Raw genomic sequence first — 23374 nt, forward strand, 5'->3', positions numbered from 1 at the left:
AAATGAGGTTTGGGTGAGAATAGGAAGGAGGGGGGCCCTGTCTGGTACATTTGTAACGGGCCCCGCAATTTCTGGTGGCAGCCCTACAGCATACATACCACATATAGTATGATCAGCCCTATGTACATTGATATGAAGCCCACATATATTATAGTCTATTGGAGGGAGGTTAATAAACGATTGATTTAGTTCCTTTTTAATCATCTGAGTCTTCTCAGCAACGTATTACTATAGTATTAGTATCCTAATGGATATTTTAATCACTACTTATTAGATCTTTCCTTATATGATTGCATAATTTATTTAAATCATGAATTACTTATTGTCATTATTAGAGGTTATTGAAGAAAAAGGAAAGTTACCGTTTATTAGCTTTTTATTGCGCTAATAGACACAAGGGCTCATGTTGTGTTGATGGGGGCAGGTTTATTTTGAGCAAAATACTAATTTCCACACCCCATAGGTGCACGAGAAAGGCTTATGCTTGTATCATTGGGCAGGTACGGTCGGCTTTTACACTTATGAACCCTTATGTTTAGAGGTGGAAATAATGATTAATATGGTCCACGCATATTTCAGTGAGCGCTGATCATTCCTCAGAGTGGCATTAAAGAGAGAAGATTAAAAAAAATGGACAAAAGTAAAAAACACATTAGAAAAATAACAGAAGAAGAGGATGGGAAGAAAAAAGAAGATGTAGGTGTCCATTCAAATGAATATTATGATCGTCACCAATTGAAAATAAATAAATGGACCTTAAACTGTTGTGGTGGGGGCTTGCTGTTGCCTTGTTTATTTTATATGCTCATATGTGTTTCTGACTTGGTTATAACATTCTACTAAGTTAGCCACATACCTGTGGTGTAATGCTTTTTTACTACCACTAGCAAACACAGCTCACACTTTCCACCTCCTCCTGCACAATACCCCAGGCTCTGGTACAACACCACTCCAGTCATCAATTACAGGACATCAAAGGATTCCATGCAACAATCCATTGTAACGAACAAATAAGTATTATTTTATCTAGAATGGATGAATGATCAAACATTACCAAGAGATTAGGTCTAACTACAAGGACAGTTGGGAGGTATGTCCCGCTTCACACTGTACTACTTGTGAAGGCAGAGCTGCATGCAACTAACAGTGGTGCACACAGTATTGCCTGTGTATTTGTCTAACATTTGTCTAAAATGATAACCATGTTATATAATAGGGGCCCCCTGTCTTAAATACGCCGGGCCCCGCGATCGTTAATCCAACTCTGGTTAGCAGGAGGGAGCGGATAGCTGCTCCCAGTCCCTGGATAGTACACAGCCTGCAGGACAAGCCGAGGAGCTCCAAGTCTCACAAGATTTGGTAATCTCGTGAGACTAAGAGCTTCCCTGCTCACTCTACAGGAAGTTTCCACCCTGATGGATGTCAGCAGCACCAGAAGCATAGATAAGTACAGTGGGTTGGGTGTGTCATAATCTGTCTGGGGGGATGGCGTGATGTGGCTGGGAGGGCATGATAAATGTAATGTTTTATTATAATGTATGTAACAATGCCATGTTGGCCACACCCACAACGCAGTGTCCACGCACTTTTCAGCGGGACACGGTTTCTGTCCTGTTGGAACTGAGGTGGGCTTTAAATGTCAGGGCTGATTTTTAGTCTCAGTCCGGCTCTGTCAGTATCGTTAAACTGACTACCACCATTCGCCTCACTGTACATGCAGATGCACTCACGCCTGCTTGCTGCCATTCCTGAGCAAACTCTGCACTGGTGGTGCCCTGATCCCGCAGCTGAATCAACTTTAGGAGATAGTCCTGGTACTTGCTGGATGTTCTTGGGCACCCTGAAGCCTTCTTCACTACTATTGAACCTATCTCCTTGAAGTTCTTAGGTGCAATGCTACTAGCAGAAATAACCTTGCTTGTGAAGCCCTTTTTGTGCAAAGCAATGATGACTGCACATGTCTAATTGCAGATGACCATGGTTAACAGAGGAAGAACAATGATATCAAGCACCACCCTCCTTTTAAAGCTTCCAGTCTGTCCTTCTAACTCAATCAGCATGACAGAGTGATCTCCAGCCTTGTCCTCGTCAACGCTCTGCCCTGTGTTAACGAGAGAATCACTGACCTGATGTCAGCTGGTCCTTTTGTGGCAGGGCTGAAATGCAGTGGAAACATTGTTTTTGGAATAAAGTTCACTGTCATAGCAAAGAGGGACTTTGAAATTAATTGCAATTCATCTGATCACTCTTCATGACATTCTGGAGTATATGCAAATTGCCATCATAAAAACTGAGGCAGCAGACTTTGTGAAAAATAATATTTCTATCATTCTCAAAACTTTTGGCCATGACTGTAATGATTAAAAAAGTGTCCCAAATCATTTCTCCACATCTGGTACTTTAGGGTTTGTATTGCCATCCACACTATCTCTGGATTGTCATTAAAGGGCCAGCCAAGCCACTATAAATATCTTTATTGAAAAAAATGCACTTACCATCACTGGATAAAAAATGCCATGAAATGAGGAAAATAATTTTGACATTATTGTGAATTGATCTCTTCTGGCCTGATTCATTATGCAATAAAATGAGTAACTTTGAACCTTGGCAAAACCATGTTACAAAGCAAGGGGTGCAAATGAGTTTGTTATTTTGCACATAAGGAAAATACTGGCTGTTTTTTCCATGCACAACGCAAATACTTGATAGCTTTATTTTCACACTGACATTAAAAGTTGATCTAGGACATGTCCTACCACAACTATAAATTTGTCCTCACACTTTAAATTTACATCCCCTCCAATGCAGCATGGTTTTGCCAAGGTTCAAAGTTACTCATTTTTTTTTTGCTTTAATTTCCTTAATGACCAGGCCCTCCTGTGTTGGGCATTACACAGCCTACTTCCGGTTGCTTGAAAGAAGGCCATCTTCCCAGCAAACCTATCCTCTTTATGAGGTGTTTGTAAAAAAATAAAACATGTCTTTATTCCTGTTTACTTTACTAGCATGCAAAAGTGAATGTCAAACTCATAATACTGGAAAGTGTATAACCTTCAGGGTGATGAGTTGGTGTGGCCGAAGCCACCGTCATGTCCCAAGCATCCACAAATCCAACGTTCATCCCCTGGAAAACTTCCCTCAGCACCAGGTACTGAGTGTAACCATGAAAGTCTGATTGTCTTTCCACTGGGGAATCTGTTTTTCTTGTATTTTCTGACTTGATGATGACTTTGGTGTCCGGGCTCCTGAGAAACAATCGTTCTATAGCTCTACGGATGTTGAGAGCCCGTTTCATGAAAAGTTTAATGGAGAAAAATCTGAAATGCTGTCCCATTGTAATAGCGATAATAGTGTCCTTTCCCCCAGGGAGCTGGTCAATCTGACGACTCATATACATGTCATCCTTGAAGTTGTAGTAGGCAAAATGTTCCAATGGAATTCCATGTCTCCTATAGGATATATAGAGGTCTTTCTCCACGTTCATAGCTAGCAGTGTCTTTTCCCAACCAGACCATCCTTTTTCGTTGAAGCGGAAATATTTCACAACTGATGGAAGCAAACATATATATTAGTGAAGATTAATATTGCACTAATACACTGTTCTCTGGTTGACTTATAGCCAAGCAGGAACATTTCTGATGACATAGCATATTATGATATGACATGTCGTGATATTTGTTCCAGAAATGTTAAATTATGTTAAGTTATGTATATTTTTATCTGTATGCTCCTTCTCATTTGATGGCAGTCCCTCTTTAACGGCAGTGGCTTTGGAAAGGAGAGGGAGGGGAAAGGTTTAACAGGCATTACAGTAGTCCAGGGCTATCTAAATGGTGGACCATGAGCCTTTTACTCTGATACAGGTTTAAGGCAACACACCACAGAAGACAACCCAGAGGAAGCAACTGAGTTCAATTCCTGACCATGGCCTTATCTGTGAGGAGTTTGTATGTTCTCCCCGTGTTTGCGTGGGTTTCCTCCGGGTGCTCCGGTTTCCTCCCACACTCCAAAAACATACTGGTAGGTTAATTGGCTGCTAACAAATTGACCCTAGTCTGTGTGTCTGTCTGTGTGTGTGTATGTTAAGGAATTTAGACTGTAAGCCCCAATGGGGCTGGGACTGATGTGAGTGAGTACTCTGTACAGCGCTGCGGAATTAAATGCAACTCTTGCCTGCTAGTTTCTCTCACATGCCCCTCTGTCCACTATTTTTTCTTACACATAACACCCCTTTCCTACCAGCTAATCTATCATATGCCTCACTGTCCACCAGCTCGTCCCTCACCTGCAAACCTCATGCCCATCAGCTTCTCACATGCCCCTTGCCCACCACTATTCTCACATGCCCCTCTGCCCTTCAGTTTTTTCTCACATGCCCTACCGTCAACCAGTTTTTCTCACACATGCCACCCCCTGCCCACCAGCTTTTCTCACACATGCTACCTTCTGCCCACCAGCTTTTCTATCACATCCGCTGCTCTTTAAATGGTGACTCTACCTTATGTTCTTGGAAGTATCACCTGGAAAGAAGGGTTTCAATGCAGGTTACCTCTCACAGATATTTTGGTATCCACAATAGTTCTGTTCTGAAATCCTACTTTCCAAATTATGGATATTATTGTATTCACGCAGCTCATCTGCATATGTATTACCACTTAGGGAGCAGTGTATGTCAAAAGATGGACATTTCTTCCTTGTGAGTCATTTTTAAATCATGTTAGTTTTTTACAGCCAAGTGAAATAAGTCTTACGGTTTATGCCATCAGTGAAGTGCATGATAAACTGGCGCAATGTTGAGTCTCCGATGAGAAAGAGGTTCTTCCCCTGCAGACATTTAGTGAAGTCCTCTTTGGTGTTATAGACCGTCATGTTGCAGTAAACAGGGTTCCAGATATTATTGAGAAAGTATCCACTTGGGAAGGGAGAGCCCATCCCTGTCTGACATTTTGGCTTTGGGTTTAACGTTGAGTCTGGAAAAGAGAAACAAGGTTATATCACATTGAGGATAAGTAAAGTGTAACCATTTAAGTGAGATGTGTTTAGAGCTATCTTTTTTTTAACAGAATACAAGGGACATCACGGGTCCCGTCTTGCTCCATATACAACATAATAGGTTAGAGATGAGTGAAGTTGTAGTAGAATTTTGTGCAAATTAGATTTAGCTGTGGAACAGACTGTTTCACAGAGATTCAAAGTTCAGACAATAAATTCTTTGCTATTCCACACTATCATCATCAGCTATTTATATAGCGCCATTAATTCCGCAGCGGTATACAGAGAACTCACTCACATCAGTTTCTGCCCCATTGGAGATTACAGTCTAAATCCCCTAACAGACACATAGACAGAGAGAAACTAAGGTCAATTTTTAATAGCAGCCAATTAACCTACCAGAATGTTTTTGCAGTGTGGGAGGAAACCGGAGCACCAGGAGGAAACCTACGCAAACACAGGGAGAACATACAAACTCCACACAGATAAGGCCATAGTTGGGAATTGAACTCATGACCACATGCTGTGAGGCAGAAGTGCTAACCACTGAGCCACTGTGCTGCCCGGGTCAACCTAAGTTACACTTATGATGATGAATGTCATTCAATAAAAAAAATAACTAAATAAATGTAAAAAAGGTGCCCCCCCTCTCACAAGAATGCCCACAAGGTGGTGTACCCCTCTCAAAATGTGTGCCAGTCCTAGCCTGGCCAGCGCAGGGCATAATGCCCTATGGGAATCAGCCTGCGGAAAATGTGTAGTCAACCCCCTTGTAGAGCTAACAAGCCCTGTGCTAAACGACACTGGGTCTCTTCCGGGAACAGTTGACAGCGAGGATTGCGGTATGTTGATAGGGAAGGCCTCAGATTTAGTGATATTCAATTTGCAGAACGAGGCTGCACTCTAACAGTCCAAGATATATTCCAAGGCTGACAACGAGGTCTCCGGGCTGGTAACAAATAGGAATACATCATCTGGGAACAGACACAATTTGTGTGTATAGGAGTGAAAAGAAATACCCGGGAAGTCCGAGGCCTGTCTAATTGTATGTGCTAGAGTCTCTATGGCAAGAACAAACATCATTGCAGAAAGGGGACACCCCTGTCTAGTTCCAGTATAAGAGGGAAAGGGGAGGATAGGAAACCATTACTAAATAAGTTCACGGAAGATCCCTGATATAGGGTCAATATGGAGTGTAGTATATTTCCCTGAATACCAAATTTGAGCAATACTTCCTTCATATAGAGCCAGTGGAGCCTATCAAAAGCCTTCTCTGCATCCAGAGAAAACATAACAATCTCCTCCCCCGCTACCAGACATGAGGTCCACAACATCCAAAATGCGACGTGTATTATCATTGATAATATTCCGCATATTGGATGTTGTGGACCTCCTGTCTGGGACCAATAAAAAAAACACATGATTGATAATTTATCAATCATGTGTTTTTTATTGGAAGATTTTTATAACACAAATAAAAATTGTAACAAACAAACAAGAAAACACAACAAAAAATACCCGACCTATGTTATGCTAGCAAGTATTTGCTAATCTAATCAATGAATTGACATATTAGTTATCCAGGTTAAAAAGGTGATTTTGTTTTATTAAATAAAATGGTTCAATAAGTTCCATAAAACTCCAGTTCACATCTGCAGACACTGATTTCCAGTAGCATAATTCCAGCCATTTATAAGACATTCAAACCCCACAGATTGCCCAGTGAATAACAGTGAAAAATACATTCATTTCTGTTTAGACAATGTGATAGCAAAACAAAGCTAGGAGAAAGAGCCTCACTTACTGCTGCATTTGGTAACTGTTATCAGCATGAAGTTTTGAGGGATTTCCACAGCAATATTTGACCTTAAAAAATTATTATGGAAAAAACAGATTATATTGTGCAATTTATTTAAAAAGTATAATGTTTGAAATGGCGAACAGGAGACTAACTGTGATGTCATTTCAATAAATTGCTAATTCACGCAGAAAAGGAGAACATAAATTGAAGAAAAAGTGAGAAGTTAGAGTTTGAAGTGATAGACAGTGAGTACAATTAGGCAGTAATAAAATTGTGGTGCTAATGGGCTATACAGAGGCGATTTGGTTTAAAGTACCACTAAGCCTAATGTTCCTGCGCCTTGACATAACATAAGATATTTTAATCTTTATATACATATCTTGTCCCTTCTGGGGACTACCACCTCAACACGGTAGAAGGACGCAGTAGATTCAATGATCCTGAGAGCAAGGCCGGTGGAAGTTTAACTTCCTGGTAGGGCCACACTTGCCAGTAACGTTGATGGAGAAAAGTGAAGTGGGGGGGGGGGTGGCTCTATAGACATGGCAAACCCAACCCCCATATGGGAAGACACCCCCAAAATCAATGTCTGGTCTCCGAGGGTGGGGGTTGGATGAAGAGGCTAACAAGTTTCCCCATGAAAAAGCATAAATTATGTAATCATGGAACAAAGAAAGCCAGAATGATGTTATATGAAAACGACCACAGCACGGGACTGGCAAACGCAACACAAATGGTAAATGGGGGAGCCAGGAGCTTTACAGAGCTTAAAGAATGAATTGAAATGTTATTTACTGGAGCATATAACCTTTTGGTTCCGCAGGCTTCCTGGTAGAAAGCAGGTATAACTGGGCTGTATTAAACTTTAAGCCAACTAATGAAAGAGTATGAACTTGTGATCTTCAAGTGATCTTGGAGACCTTAATGCCAAGGAAGAAAGGGAAGCAGCTTCTAAGAGAATTGTAGAGAAGGAAAGCCTCTGTGAGCTCTTTAATGATAACGGAAGGAGGCTGGTTGATTTTGCAATGGGCAACAACATGATCATAAGGAGCACGCGTCTCCAAAGGAGAAATGTCAGGAATATCACTTGGCGTTTCCCTTAGGGAGTCACTAAAATAACAAATAGATGACGTGCTTATAGATCGGAAGCTCACATCAGGTATACCGCAAGTAGAGAGCTGCAGGGGTGCAGGAGGTGATTCAGACCCTTTCCTCTTATAGACTTGTTCATGATGGTTAGTATAATGATTCAACGTCTAAGAAGGATGTAGAAACGAACCAGCAGTTTAAAAAGTAGATAGAAAACGTCCTCCAGGAGGAAACGTCCTAGAGGAAAAGGTGGAGGGCAATAAAAGAGTTAACAGAGAAAGCAGCTGATGAAACTCTAGTCGTACGATATGGCAGATCCAGGGGGGGGGCGATCGGGGCGATCGCCCCCCCTAGCAGGGGCTTGCTGCCAACAGCTACACACTGTGCAGGTCCGTTCAGCAGTGACAGTATGCTGCCCGGCTGCTCTGATTGTGTTTTAAACACAATCAGAGCAGCGGGACAGCACACTGTCACTGCTAAACGGACCTGCACATACTGTGCAGCCGCCGGCAGCCTTAGAAGTCGGAAAGGGGGCGGGGCCTAAATCCCCCCCCCCCCCCCCCCCCCACATCGCCCGGGGTATAAAAATTTCCTAAATCCGCCCCTGCGATATGGTATGGTTTGATGATGAGGATAAAAAATACATGGAAAGACATGAAACCAGAAGACAAAAGCTGCAATGAAATACTGGAGCAACCACAGAGGAATGCGAAGAGGAGAGAGGCCGATAAAGAGTGCAGAGGAAAGGACAGGCAATGCGAGAAGTACTGAATTGCAGAGCTTAAAGAACAAAGTAGGTGAGGAATTAAAGACATGAAGAAAGGCTTTTAACCTTGAACCACCTTCTGCAAGGATGAACAGGGGAATCGTAGAGGTGGAAAAGTGCAGATACCTAATAGATGGTCCGAATATATTTACAAATAATTCTTTGTGAATAAGGAGGGTGAATCTGAAAGAAGAGTAGTAGAAGGAGGCAGTAATGAATATGGAAGGGACAAACTTGGAAGAAAGCAATGATGAGCAAAGAACAAGCCGCTACACTAGAGGAAGATAAAACTGCGGTTAGGGAACTTAAAAATAACAAAGTCCTTAGAGAAGACAGTGTTACAGCAGAAATATTAAAGTATGGAGGAGAACAGCTTGTGTCACATATCCACCAACTTAAATCTGACATTTGGGAATCCCAAGAAATGCCAGAACAATTGGAACACTGCGATTCTCTGCACAATATATACAAAAAATGATAACGCAAAGTGTGAGAACTATAGTGCTTTACTCAGTGTAGTTTATAAGACACTAGCTATAATAGCCCTGGGACTGACACCACATGCAGGACTTATTTGGGGAGATTATCAATGCAGCTTGCAGGTTAAGAGGTCAACCATAGATCAGATTTTCACTGTCAGGCAGATTTGGAAAAAATGCATTGATGTAATGTCAAGGTTCATCAACCGTTCATCGATTTTAAGCAATCCTATGACAACACGAAGAGGGAGAAATTAGACTGTGCTATGAAAGAGTCCAGTGAAGCTCATAAGATTACTCCAATTTAGAGGGAGCATTATCCAAGGAATTTGAAGTAAACCAAGGACTGGGGCAAGGTGATGTTTTGCCAACATTCAAATAAGCTGTCTCACCGACTGCAAGATCTTGAGGAAGGATTATTAGGCCTAGAGAGAGATGTGAAGAAGATGGGACTAAAAGTGTCTCCCTCCAAAACCCAATACATGCTTTCATCAATTTAGTTGATTGGAGCAAATTATGGATGGTGCCAAAGCTCTGTGTATCTTGGATTCTTTACTACAAAGGATATATGGGGATCAGAAGAAGGAGGATGAGAAGAAAGAGGATCAGAAGAAGAAACAGAAAAGATAGGGCTGGAATTATTCAGGAGGTTAGGGCTCTTCACGGCCTGTAGCACCAACGAGGTGGAGGAAAAATATACATATCCTGTGCACCTGACTGCAAGTTATTGTACTCTGCCATCGATCATTTTCTGGAAAGGTAGCTAAAAGTGGCTGGCAGGATTACTGACAGGAATTGTGCTGTGTGCAGGAAAATATCTCCCCTAAACAATCAGAGCATTTAACTAAAATATCTTATAAGCTTCTGAAACTCTTATTTTAATTACACAGACAAGGTAGCAGGTGATTGGTCCAAAATAGCCATTTGTGTCACCACAAAAAAGCAGTGGGTATATACAGTCAAAAATAATAGATGGTGTGGTCACCTTCCTACTGTACTAATAGGCACTGGTTTTAAAAATGGCAACTTGCTGTAGCTCGATCAATTATCCCCTACATGGGTAGTCAATTTGGGTAGTGATGCTCAAATCTGGGCTAAAGACCAACACTGCAGCATTACATCTTTGTCCATCATTATATGCTGTATATATATTGGAAGTGGGGGTGTATACATGGTATACCATACCACCACTTCACCTACTGCTTTGATTGTAAACCTATATCTTGTATTTTAGGTTTATTTGGAGCAGAGAGGACTAGTACTTAGTGGATGGAGGCACTAAAGAAGTTTTAGGACAGAGGCCAGAGAGCATGTGAGATTGGGGGAGGAGAGAAGATGTACTTACCTGTCTGAGACTCAGCAAAGTCAGTTGTGTGCACTCGTGTGTGTTTTGTCATTAGGTGTAGAAGGTGTTGGATGGGTCATGTCTATGGCTGGCTTCTCCCTTCTATTTTCATTTAGTCATAAGAATTATGCAGCAGAAGATTAAGTAAGTAAAATAAATGGAAATTATACCTTTCAAATAGTTGTTTCTCCTCTGGAGTAAGATATGATACAGGAAGAGCAAAACCCCTCATCTCACTCAAACTTTCACAAGGGAAGTTTGGAACTTTGAAACAATGGAAGGCCTCCTCATAGGCTGTATCTATGTACTCACAAATCTCCTTCCCCTCTTCCTTGACAAGCTTAAAACCACATGTAGTGGCGACTTGTTTACTGTCACTTTCAAATTTCCCCTGAAAGCCAAGAAATCCTTCACTGGCATGTCTCGCTCTCCAGAGAGCTGCGATCCCCTCGCTGGGGTGCCACAATAGAGTGGAGACTTCGACTTTGTCTTCCCAATACAAAGGAAAGTGGACATGGTATGACCCATTGTTGAAGTCTTCCACTCTTCCAGACACAGAAGCTCCATGGTCTGGAGAAATCAATCTTGGTCTAAAGAAGTCTCCTCCGTAGGTCTTCCTGTTTCCTAAGTGATCGTACATATCCAGCTGTACCACAAAGTCTTCTCCAACACAATATCGTTCCCTTGGATTTACTATGAAAGCCTTACTGCTTCTCCCACTTGTGCTTCTATTGAAGTGAGTGAATGTGACATTGGGGATGAGCATTTGAATTTTGTCAAACATTGCATCAATTTTTACTTGGAGCTCAGTTTTGGTAGGAGGAAGTTCTATTCCTTTCGTCCCTGGAAAAGTATTTTTAGTTTGGATTGGCCCATAACAGTTTTGAAGTAAATGCTGCACTGAATCCTGCAATTTAAATTAAATTAATTTAACATTTTTATTTGAAAAAAATTTTGAGGAATATTACGTTGATCTTCGAAACAAGCAAATAACTTTAAATGGTTTTAATTCGGCCAACACCTCACTAATAAGTTGGACCTCTGACCATCTTTGATTCGGGCTTCTGAGAAGCTATTTGCTTGACCCTCATTATTTCACAATTTGTATGTGTTTATTTTTAGGGACACACCTGAACTTTAACAAGATGTGTGTAATATTTACAGCTGCTGAGCAAACTTGGTAACAATGACTTGACATGGAATTAGAAAGGGACAAATGATATCAATTTGGTTTAATTGCTTCTTACTCCAAATCGAGAATCTAACTGGAGCTGTTCTTTTTAATCGTCCACTATTTATTTTATTTTATGTAAAAATTCTCTACACTATGTACAAGCACCAAACTCCCAATTACTATAGTATTATAATATAAATTAGATTCAAACACTAATTGTAACCCCCTCCACCCGACATTTTACATGAAAATATAACTACCTGGAACAAGCTCCTGTACCAACGACAACTTATCAGGAATATGGCGATTAGCAGTACTGGAAGATATCGTTTGGTCATGGCCAATGGGTTCATAGTTGAAGATCGCCCTGTTAAATACACAAATGGTTATTCAAGTTTATGCAAATCTTACAATTTTTTTAGAAGCCACATTGTTTACAAATAGCAGAAACTTCATTCTAAAGAATAGAAAATACATGTAACCAAGAATATTTGGTTTGTCCCCATTCTGCTAAATGTCGCAGCCTATGTGTTAGGCTCCAGCAGAGACGCAGGACTATGTCATCAGTCCGTGTGGCTGTTCCGAGTCTCAGTCCCTCAGTAATGTGGTTTCAGATTGTTTTCTTGTTGATCAGGTAGTTAAATCACTGAGTGCAGCCATGTTGGAATCAGCTGTTTAATGTGTTCAATCATTGCACCTTAGATACAGCTGTCAATCATTCATTTAGGCTGCTGCTATCAGATACATGTGCTTTAAAAGGCTTATTTTTCCTGCTTCCTATGCTGGTTAAAGTTTATCACTGCTAGTGTGTGCTTGTCTCTATAGCACTCTGTTTGGATGTTTTGAATTTTAACCTTGACAGAACAGTGGCTCAGTGGTTAGCACATCAGTCTCACAGCACTGGGGTCATGAGTTCGACTCCCGACCAGGAGTCTTTCTGTGTGTTCTCCCCCTGTGTTTGCATAGTTTTCCTCCGGGTGCTCTGGTTTCCTTCCACACTCCAAAAACATACTGGTAGGTTAATTGGCTGCTGCAAAAATTCCCCTTAAGGCGGCAATTCATGCTCTATAAGAATGGTGGCTGCTATAGGTGAAGATCTCTGCAAGCTGGTTGTGTAGGAGTTGGCATACCAGTACCGTAACACTATGATAACGAGTTACCCCAAAGAATGTCTGGTCTCTGGAAATGTTCTCATTTGTAAGCAAGCTAATAAAATGTTTGATTAGGAAAGATTCAAAAGACCTTATTACACCCAGTTCAATTTTTTTCTTAAGCTGTTTAGAGGGGCACATACGCCTATATGTCAGCCACCATCCTAAGAGCCATTTTTTTCCAAGTGTGGTTATTTCATAAAAGGACAAAGGGTGAAAACTAGAGAAATTAAAACAGATCTAGAGTGAGAAGCCGATAACCAGGAAAGTATCTGAGATAATATCAGATTCATCCAGATGTCCAGGTTAGTCTTTATCATGGCAAGGACTTTATGGGCTAGATTTACTAAGCTGCGGGTTTGAAAAAGTGGAGATGTTGCCTATAGCAACCAATCAGATTCTAGCTGTCATTTTGTAGAAGGTACTAAATAAATGAAAGCTAGAATCTGATTGGTTGCTATAGGCAACATCCCCACTTTTTCAAACCTGCAGCTTAGTAAATCTAGCCTTATATCTTATTGGATTTTCATGCAAAATTATAATTGGTTTTAACTGGCTAGTAAGGGTCATCATCTGTCCCTAGAGTGTGTAGCGTCTATTCTTTCCCCTCATCATTCTTGATATCACTGTTGAGGCCATATTGCAAATAACCAACTATAATGTGTAAAGGTTGTTATGTTAGTAACTAATAGGAATTTCTGCTACGTCATTGTTATGTCTACTATTGTATAACCACTTGAGCTCATTACTGTCTATTTAATTTTGACATGTGCCAAGCCTTAATATTTTTATGTAGTAAGTAGATACATAATCTTTGGCCAATTCATATCCTGGTCACCTTCAACCATTCAAATTGTTATCCATTGATTTTCTGTCATTGGAGTTTTTACCTTCACTAATTAATGCACCAAGCGGCTTGTCCCTTTCTTCTCGTGTGTGTCAAAAAGTAATCACAAGTTATTTCCCATTGAGTTAGACCCAAGTCAACCCCTGGTAGGAATCTCCAAGAACTACTATCCTGAAGTGCTAGCTTCAAGTCAGAGGCTCTGCGTCTGAGAAGAGTTTAGATCTATCCATAAACACATGAGTTAAACTTTTTCCTTAGTGTTCTGAGATTTTCAACATTCTCTGCCTTTGATCTCAGGAGAAGTCAGCCACACCAGACAGTTATCCTCTACTGCTTAGTTGACAGTGGTGCTGACTAAGTATGTGGTGGCTGAGGAACTGACAGGAGCACCCCACCGGGCCCTAGTTCCACCACAGTCACCTCCAGAGACTGCTGGTAAGACTGTTCCATGGGGAAAAGGGTGCCAGTGGCAGAATGAACTGAAACCTCAGAAAATGTAGGTTTGGAACCAGGAGATTGGCCAGTTATGCCAAGAAGGTTCCTGCTTCATATGAGATTTGATAAAAATGTGGCCAGATGTTTTAGATGAAATGACTTAGGCCATCTTTCTGCTTATTGTCCACTTACCTCTTAACCTATGTAAGGTGATGCTGCTTACGTACATCTCAGAGTATCTGTCTTTTCCCAGCTAGCATGCACTGCAGACCGGCAGGCTGAGCCAGACAAACAAACGTGTCTAATTACTGTAGAAGGCAAACGGGTAAAGGCTCTGCTATATTCTGGTAGTATGGTTTCTCCTATAAAAGCGTCAGTGAGCCCCTGAAAACTTCAAGGGAAAACTATTGGGGTAATCTGTATACATGGGGATACTCTGCATGATGATACTGCTGAATTGAATGTGAAAACACAATGTGGCCCCTTAATAGCCACTGTTGGTTTAGTTCTTTCTTTGATGTTTGCCAGTTGAGAGATGCTGCAGTTTGTTACCAGTAAGTTCTGTTATTTGGGGTGTGTGGGACATTAGGTCCTTCCCTTTAGAGAGGGTGTTCCTGTTGTATCAGTTAGAAGCCGGCCATGCTAGGACTTTTATATTTTGTTTATTTTGATGCTGATGAATAAAACTATCTGAGGCTGTTGTTTTAAGGGTCCCTGTGATGTTATTTCCTTTGCACTTAATCATTGTAGTGAATGTAACTTTATTGGCAAAAAATCTCCTGTACAATCTCCCCGAGATCGAGTAGAACAAGTTTTTCTTTAAGCTACTTAACGCTTCATACAGTCTTTACTTGGATATAAAAATGACCCTTTGGACAATTATATGTGACAACCTTTTGACTGATTATGGTATATAAGCTCACATTGTCCTGGATCTATTGATCAATACGTGCTGATTTAACTTATTGTACTTCATGTTTTTTTCACACGCTGAATGTTTTGTGGCCAGAAACTAAATTGTATTGTTATGTTTTACTGTACAGTTAGATCAGTAAAATGATATTGTGCACCTATACCTGTGGCATACATCTTTCGGTTGATACAACACATCTACACACCTCCCGGTTACTACATTTGTGCGCCTAGGAGATAAAAATGATTTCTTGTACAAAAAGGAATAATGCACAAAAATTAATTTACATGAACGCAAGCATGGAAACCAATCTCAAAATGTTAAACATGACTAAACTAAAAATAATTACACTGAGGGCATCAACAATATATGGAAATGCTAGCGGTAGGTGATGACAGGTCAAAACTTCCATAGCCTCAGCACAGGGTACTCTTTTCCCATATGGGCCACACCTTCATCTAGGTCAGGGTTTGCCAAATCTAGTCCTCAGGGAACCCTAACAGTGCATGTTTTCCTTATCTCCCTGATGGAGCACATGTGTATTCCTCACTGACTGACACATGGTAAAAGAGCACAGCAGGTACTAATTATTTTTATTTGTGACCTGGAAAACCTGCACTGTTAGGGCTCCTTAAGGACTGGAATTTGGAAGCCCTGTGGTCCTTCTGGAGGGTTTCTTGGCAATTGAAAGGTTGTTTTGCTTGCACAATGCCCTAATCCCACCCCACACACACACACACACACACCATGGTAGGTTGATGGAAATTAAAGATAACCTGTTATATTTTTTAGATGCACTCTTATTTTTCATAGTGACTTCAGCGCTATGTATCTGTAAACAAAACTAAAAGGAGTGTTGTTTGGGAGCGAGAGAGCAGATGCCATTCTTTGAGGGACTTTATAACACAGCTCCCCTGCATTGGCAAGTGAATGACAACTGTCCGGGAATCAGCATAGAGCAGTGTGCAAAAAGCATTCTTTAGCTGAGCCGGTTTGTATATAATATCATTTAATATAATTCTCTCTATTCTCTCTCCCAGGTGGGGGAAACATAGAAAAACTCTGGGGGGCGGGTGAGTTCTGTTTGTTTTGTTTTTTAACACAGGGGTCGTGCATAAGGCACTACATAAAAAAATGAATATGCCTTGATAAAGATTTTCAAAATCGAAACGAGTCGGTAGCTAGTGCAGCTAGAGATTACGCGCGGCTGTGGACTGTTCCTCCATCCTTAATATCCCCCCCCCCCCCCCCGATACCATTGTGGGGAGTACATCCCTATATGCGTATATCTAATATAATTGTGGTTCACCTTTTATACATGTGGATTAATCTCCATCTGGGGATCATTGTTATTTTTATAATTGTTTTTATCTTTTTTATAAATATGTAAACGATAACGCACTATTAGTAGCATTTATTTTTTCCTATACATGGATTGGGCTGATCTTAAAGGGATAGTGCACGTATTTGGCTTTAAGAAGATGACACATCTTTTGATATACAATGTGATGTTACAATCAATATTCTGTGAGTGCATGCACAACAGGGGGTGTTGAGTTGCTCACGTGGTGGTATTGATTACTATTATTAACCACCTAAGAGAAGATTACTTTGGGAGTATATCTATGTGAATTATTATTATTTACAGTATTACACTATGTTGGTTTTTTTTTTCATTTTATTTTTTCAACCTATATCTATATCATGTGGGAGGAAAATTTAAGAAACAATTGATGTCACCCACTTTTTGTTGGACTTTTTGATCAATTAGAAATTGGACTGCATAAACTTTGGGACGGTTGTACATTTTGGATATTGTAGATATGAAGTTTTGCTGTTTTTGTAATTTCAATACCTTTCACAGAGGGTTTTATTTTAGTTCACATTTATTACACTTTTTTACTGTATATTCTTTTTGAGTATAAGATTGTTGATCGGCAGCGCCATCTCTGTTTTCGATTTTATGAATATTGCACGATAAACAACTGTCAGGTCCGATATTGCTATAGTGTGTACGCTCCAACGATCCTGTTTTATCGTACCAAAGCACATCGCATCGTTTGATTTGATTTTATAGACGGATTAAAAATTTCTATAAACGATACGGCAATGTCGTGCCAATCCTGCAGTCTGTTCGCACTCAAGACCGGCAGTGTAGACAGATCTCTGTAGAGTTTACAGAAAAATGATCTTTTCAGACAATGGTTATGACAGATGAGAGCACAGATCTGATGGTAAATCGTGTAAAACGTGTATAGTGTGTACACGTGAATTGGCTGCTGATCGGGACTTTCAGTCACTAGTAAGATCAACTTAACAAAATCGCATCAGGAGAATTTTTTTTTTTAAACCAATCACATTGAGTCATCCAACAAACATTCTCTAGTGAACATTTACAGTTAAGTACGACCAGAGGAAAATAACTTTTTTCTCTTTAGAGACTCTGGCTCCCATGTGAGGGCTAAATTAATTTAGTTTCAACCCCCAGCTGCGGATGATGATTCAAAATAGGTGCCCTTGTAAAGAGCCTAGAGATACAGTGCCATCATATTAGACGTTAAACACTACTTTGCAATATAGTTATACCCCTTGTTTTATCTTGAACAGTATAAGCTATTTAGTTAACGTTATGGAATATTAAAATGCAATAACTTTGCATATAACTTTTGTTTTGCAGAACATGAGAGTCAGGTTACAGGCGTCAATGTGAAGACATAAATGACAACAGGAATTATCATACTCGGTATAAAATACATTGTCAAAGTACAACGTTCGAATTATATCAAAGTACATTCGTGGATTGTTTGTAAACAATGTGATTTTAATCTCCAGAAATGATCTTTCAATAATTGCACCAACCCTTTAATAGTAAAATTAATGGAAAATTATAAGTAGAATAAAAGTGAAACAACACTTCTAATAAGCGAATGTGTTTTCTGTATCACTTGTTCAAACTGCGCTCAAAGATTATCCATCAGCATATTATTATATTGCTTATAATATCCTAGGCAATTGTCCATGTCACCGGGTGGACAGTCACCCCTCTAATACTATCGCAATCTATGCCTTCAATGCAGTTTTCCTTACCTGGAATCTCTTGTGATCCGTTTACATTCACTGTATGTGCCGGACAAGCTGTAGTGATTGAGAATGAAGTGAGTGTAGCAAAGAGCCTGTAAATCTTTATAGTATTATTTACGTAGTTTAAGCAGAATCTATGTGGAGCTTGTAGAACTTCAGACCTGTTGCCTCCAGTGGCTTTATTATCATTTATATTGTGTTTCAATGACAGGCGCACAATATAAACAAATATCTATGTGTGTGGACTTTGGGCGTTCTCCCTGTATTCATAAATAGCCAAGCCCTGGAAAGGATCTGAAGAATTACTATAGTCTTCACACCCTACAATAGGGAAGGACAGTGGATCAACCAAGGGGATATATAACACTGTTTAATGTGCAAAATCCGGAATTAAATCCTCACAATTAAATGCATAATAACACAAATTGGAAAATCCTCGGGATTGGTCAACATATAATAAGCATGCATAATACAATAACGACCTGTAAAGGAAAACAATTGAATATTGAACATTGCCCGGACAAGGACAAAAAAGGGGGCAAAAAACAGAAAAAAGAATAAAACCAAATAAAAACAAGGAAAGGAGTAAAAAATAAAGGAATAATTAAAAAAAAAAAATGGCGCACATGCAAGGACAAAGATTCTGATAAAACAAAGTCCTCCACGATCCAGAGAAATTCCGACCGTTGACAGGTTCTTTAGGGAAAAGCTATCCGACTAGCATCCCGCTGAAAAAAACTCCAATATCCTCTAAGTGCAGCGGGAGAGGGGCAATGATGTACTGACCTCCCAGGAACAAAGTCACAGGGGCTTCCACTATCCTCTGGCTCTGCAATGTACCCGACTGACACACATGAAAGGTAATAATGATATCCAAAAAGCTCTTACCCGTCGGAGGGCCCTCCTGATGGGTCACGATCAATAGCTAGCTGTACATTCAAACGTCCCGCAGGTGCCGCATACAACGGACTCTGCTCAGACTGCAAATGTTCTGTGTATACACATCCCGTCCTTCCGGAGGCCAATAGAAGGTAAGTAACAGTTCCCCCATACGCATATCATCATTAGCAGCATATACACCTTCTATTATGAGACGCAATTTACGCTTACATTTTTTTTTATGGAATTTGCGGCCAACTCTACACCAGCCCCGCAGTCTACACGTTGTATTCTCTCCTGTAGAGCAGGTTGAAAGTGCGGCTAAAGAAAATGTGTATCATATTAAACAAAGTAAAGAGATTCCATGTATGACGTACCCAGGACGAGTATGAAACAAGCTAAATCCAGAACATGGGTGCAGTATACTGTCTCACACACTTGGTGCTCAGGCAACTTACTAGATCAGAGGTTATCAGTCCTGGAAGACGTCACTTCTGCTAGGATCAATCAACCACCATAACACTTCCCGGAACACTTTAATCATTGTCTAGGTGCAAGTTATCATGAGCTACATTCTGATCACTGAACTGGTTTCACAGATCTCATTCTCCGTCTCACATTACTACATGAGCCCTGATAGAAGGTCTTGTACCCTGCCAGGAACACATTAACCAAGCCCATCTAGCCACTGTATGAACAAAAAGTAAATATTGTGCTCAGTATGGTGAAAACAGAAACAGCTAGTGTGGTGCAATTGTATGCCACATGGTTAAGGAAAATTTAAATATTTAATATGGCAAACAAAAAAAGTAGAAATACACAGCAGAATTATGTAATAAACAGCTATATTTGTCAACCCTCCCTTCCTGCCACAGCTTGAGGTCAGTCACATACATCTACTTTCCTATACCACCCATCATCTAGATTACCAAAGCTGGAACGCAGAGCGTGTTGATCGAATGTTCCCTCACAAGTTTATAATTACAAATAGAAAACAAGCACAATGAACTTTATACAAGTAGGGAAATGTTGTAACATATTTGTACTTGTATCAGAGCAGACAAACAAAGAGAAACCCACAGCAACATTGCTGTGAACTAGCATACTACTACTATTCTGTTTGTACACACAATGCAGAAGTCTCAGTTACACACATTTGTATATATATATATGATAAGCCACCCGCCCCGTCACGGCGCTCCTGCTAATAGGGTGGTCCTAACTCTAAACAATGAGAGTCCTTATAATGGATCATATATTCATGTGTTTTTAAATTAAGAGCTAACTTACTAGGAGGTACCCCCGAAACCTCCAAATGGAGGACCAGTACTCCCTGTCAGCTACTGATACCAGACAAACAGGGGGAGGAATAGTGGGGAGAATATCACAGACCTGACCTGCAAAACATTCACATCACATCTGGCTGTGGAATTTTGCATATTTTAACATCTGAATTTGACCTTAAATGTCCTAAATCCTACCAGAACCCCATCACAAAGCAGAATAAATTGCCTGTTGTCACCCCAGCTTGGATCTTATACAATAAAGTCTGCAAAATGCAACTATATTACAAATACAATGCAGAACGGCGAAGCAAATGTTGAAGGCAAAGATTGTATCTCCGCAACTTCTCATCGCTGCAAAATGTCCCGATCCACCACAAACCTCCATTTGTAGAAAGTAACACAAACAACTTTGCTCATCAATAGTAGTTTTCATGTGGCTAAGACTGCACAAACAGTATCCTAACTGACTGTAAGCTCAGTTGGCGAGCTGCTGGTTCTGCATCCATGTTCCTCTGACTTAGCAGCTCTGCCTCCATCTTTAATGTTTGCAAGTATTAAATACAGTTTACATACAGGAGAGGCTGAGTGTAGGCAATAGCCAATCGCACTACTGGGATGATGATTGAAAGAGATCTTAGGAGGATCAGAAAATGTCTCCTGATGCGATATCATTAATGATTTTTACCAACGACTGAAAGTCCCGATCAGCATTGTCGTGTACACACTAGACACGATTTACCTTCAGATCTGTGCTCTTCATCTGTCATAACCATCAGCTGAATAGATGGTGACTCTGCACACTCCATAGAGATCTATGGACACTGCCGGTCCTGAGTGCTTACACACTGCAGGATTGGAACAACATCGTTCCACCATTCATAGAGGTTTTTAGTCCGTTAATCAAATCAAACAATACAATGAGCTTTGGAACTATAATCGTTCATCGTTGGAGCGTACACACTAATGTGACATTGGGCCGAACGGTTGTTTATCGTGTGAGTGGCCCGTTAATCGGCTGAACACCCTGTAGTGTGTACCCAGCCTTACTGTATAATATACAGGTATCACATACAGGGCCGGATTAAGGGAATGGAGGCCCCTGGGCTAAGGGGCCCTCCATTCCCCGCGAGGCCCCCAATGTGAGCCGTCCGCCGCCCCCCCCGCGAGGACCCCCCCCAAGCACTTACCTGTCAGTGCAGTCCTCCGTCCCGGCGCGCTGTAAGCTCCTTACTGAGGAGATCTCGCGAGAGTTCATGAACTCTCGCGAGATATCCTCAGTAAGCAGACTACAGCGCGCCGGGACGGAGGACTGCACTGACAGTACTCAGCAGCATCGATCGGGCCGGGGGCGCCCCCGCCCCCGACCGATCAATAATGCTGCTGAGGAGTTTGAAGGGCCCCCTGGATGCCCGAGGCCCCTGGGCTATAGCCCAGTTAGACCTCGGGTTAATCCGGCCCTGATCACATAACAATATTAGCTGAAAGATTATAGAGCATGTCTTACTTGCACCTGCACTGTCCGTAGTCTGTTCCTCTTTCTTAAGCTCCCAGGTGTAGAGGAGGATGTGAGAGATACGTGGGAGGGTGGAGCAGGGCGAGGCAGATAACACTGCAGCCACTACTGTCATCTGCAGCAATAAAAGCTCACGTATTAACGTGAAAAGTAACAAGTTATCCATCAGTCCCAAAACAATGACTTATCTCATGTATCCCAATGATGGCAGTCCTGAGTGCAGCACATATAATATGGTAATGAAACAAGCTGGGGCATCAGCCATGAAGGCTGGGCCCCTTAGTCTATGTGGGCCCCATACCGCTGTACCCCCAATGTCCAACTGATAGCAGCCCTGGTTATAATGCAGACCGACTGCTGCACAATCTTTCTCATCTTTACTGTAAAAATACTCTTAATTTGTTAGAAAAATCAACAGTAATTAAAATATTGGTGGCAGGTGCAAGCATCAGATTAAAACATTTTCTCGATGGTCCACATTTGGTTTGAGTCGTCTTTGGTCCCTTCTCTGACAAAGTGCAGCAACATATACAAATTTAGGGGCCATTTATGAAGACTTGGGGCAAATGAAAATGGTGGTGTTACCGGTAGCAGCTCAACAACTTTTGCCGTTGGGAGGGAAATTCCCTGCAGAACACTCAAGAGATGTGCAAAATTCTGCAGCTAAATGTGAAATAAATGGAACATTCTTCCGAACAATTCTGAAAACTTTATTTCTATTCTCAACTGCAACCTCATTTCAGCAACAATATCAATCATTCACTTTCCAATTACTGCCACTAGATGGCGCATCCAAAAGTTTCTCTAAAACTCTTGAGAAATAAAACAAACAGAAAAAAATAGGCCTGAAGGGGCAGGTTTACCAAACCTGATAAAAAGGAAAAGTGTAGGTGTGGCCCATAGCAACCAATCAGATTGTAGTTATCTTTTTTTTTTAGAATGTACTAGATAAACTATAGCTACAGTAGTATCTGATTGGTTGTTTACCCCTGAGAATATAATAATGTGGACAAGCTATTTAATGGGCTTTTTTTTTACATTTAGATCTGGCATAAGAATTCCTTCCCCCGCCCTCGATATAACTATCATCTGAAGCTCAGTGGTTACTTCTACCTCACAGCACTGTGGTCATGAGTTCAATTCCCGACCATGGACTTATCTGTGAGGAGTTTGTATGTTCTCCCCGTGTTTGCGTGGGTTTCCTCCGGGTGCTCCGGTTTCCTCCCACACTCCAAAGACATACTGGTAGGTTAATTGGCTGCTATCAAATTGACCCTAGTCTATGTGTCTATATGTGTCTGTGTGTATTAGGGGATTTAGACTGTAAGCTCCAATGAGGCAGGGACTGATGTGAGTACTCTGTACAGCGCTGCGGAATTAGTGGCGCTATATAAAATAAATAAATTATTATGCTCTGCCCGAGCTTGTAGAATCCAATAACATTGTTTCTTTCTTCACTAATTGCCATTCTACACTTCTACCACAAGAGGAAGACAATACATAACCTTTGAGATAATTTAAAGAAACACTAACATAAAAAATAGCAAATCTTTAATATTATCCTCTTTGCATTTTTTTGGAAGGGTAAGAATGAATTGAGGTATCACATTATTGAGGTTTATC

At 40.8% G+C, this 23374-nt stretch overlaps 2 protein-coding genes across 3 annotated transcripts in view; both read right to left on the bottom strand.

The window, feature by feature from the left end:
• Window positions 1–19349, bottom strand: LOC142098631 (NXPE family member 4-like). 2 transcript variants are annotated; one of them, XM_075181468.1, is made up of 6 exons: window positions 18962–19349; window positions 11907–12013; window positions 10643–11379; window positions 6797–6858; window positions 4752–4970; window positions 1–3546 (listed from the first exon to the last, which is right to left on the bottom strand). In XM_075181468.1, exons 2-6 carry the CDS (start codon window positions 11997–11999, stop codon window positions 3002–3004), a joined length of 1656 nt encoding a protein of 551 aa, XP_075037569.1. In that variant the 5' UTR covers window positions 12000–12013; window positions 18962–19349; the 3' UTR covers window positions 1–3001. The 2 variants fall into 2 exon arrangements, with proteins under 2 accessions (XP_075037569.1, XP_075037570.1); XM_075181469.1 differs by lacking the exon at window positions 18962–19349 and adding an exon at window positions 18080–18146.
• LOC142097386 (NXPE family member 4-like) overlaps window positions 1–21787 on the bottom strand; it is a 175505-nt gene extending 153718 nt beyond the window's left edge. The window contains exon 1 of the mRNA XM_075179169.1: window positions 21743–21787. The gene's annotated coding sequence lies outside the window, so the exon portion shown is untranslated. The remainder of the gene's footprint in view (window positions 1–21742) is intronic.
• Window positions 21788–23374: the final 1587 nt, after the last annotated feature.

Source organism: Mixophyes fleayi, chromosome 7, assembly GCF_038048845.1.
Source record: "Mixophyes fleayi isolate aMixFle1 chromosome 7, aMixFle1.hap1, whole genome shotgun sequence".
Taxonomy (NCBI): domain Eukaryota; kingdom Metazoa; phylum Chordata; class Amphibia; order Anura; family Limnodynastidae; genus Mixophyes; species Mixophyes fleayi.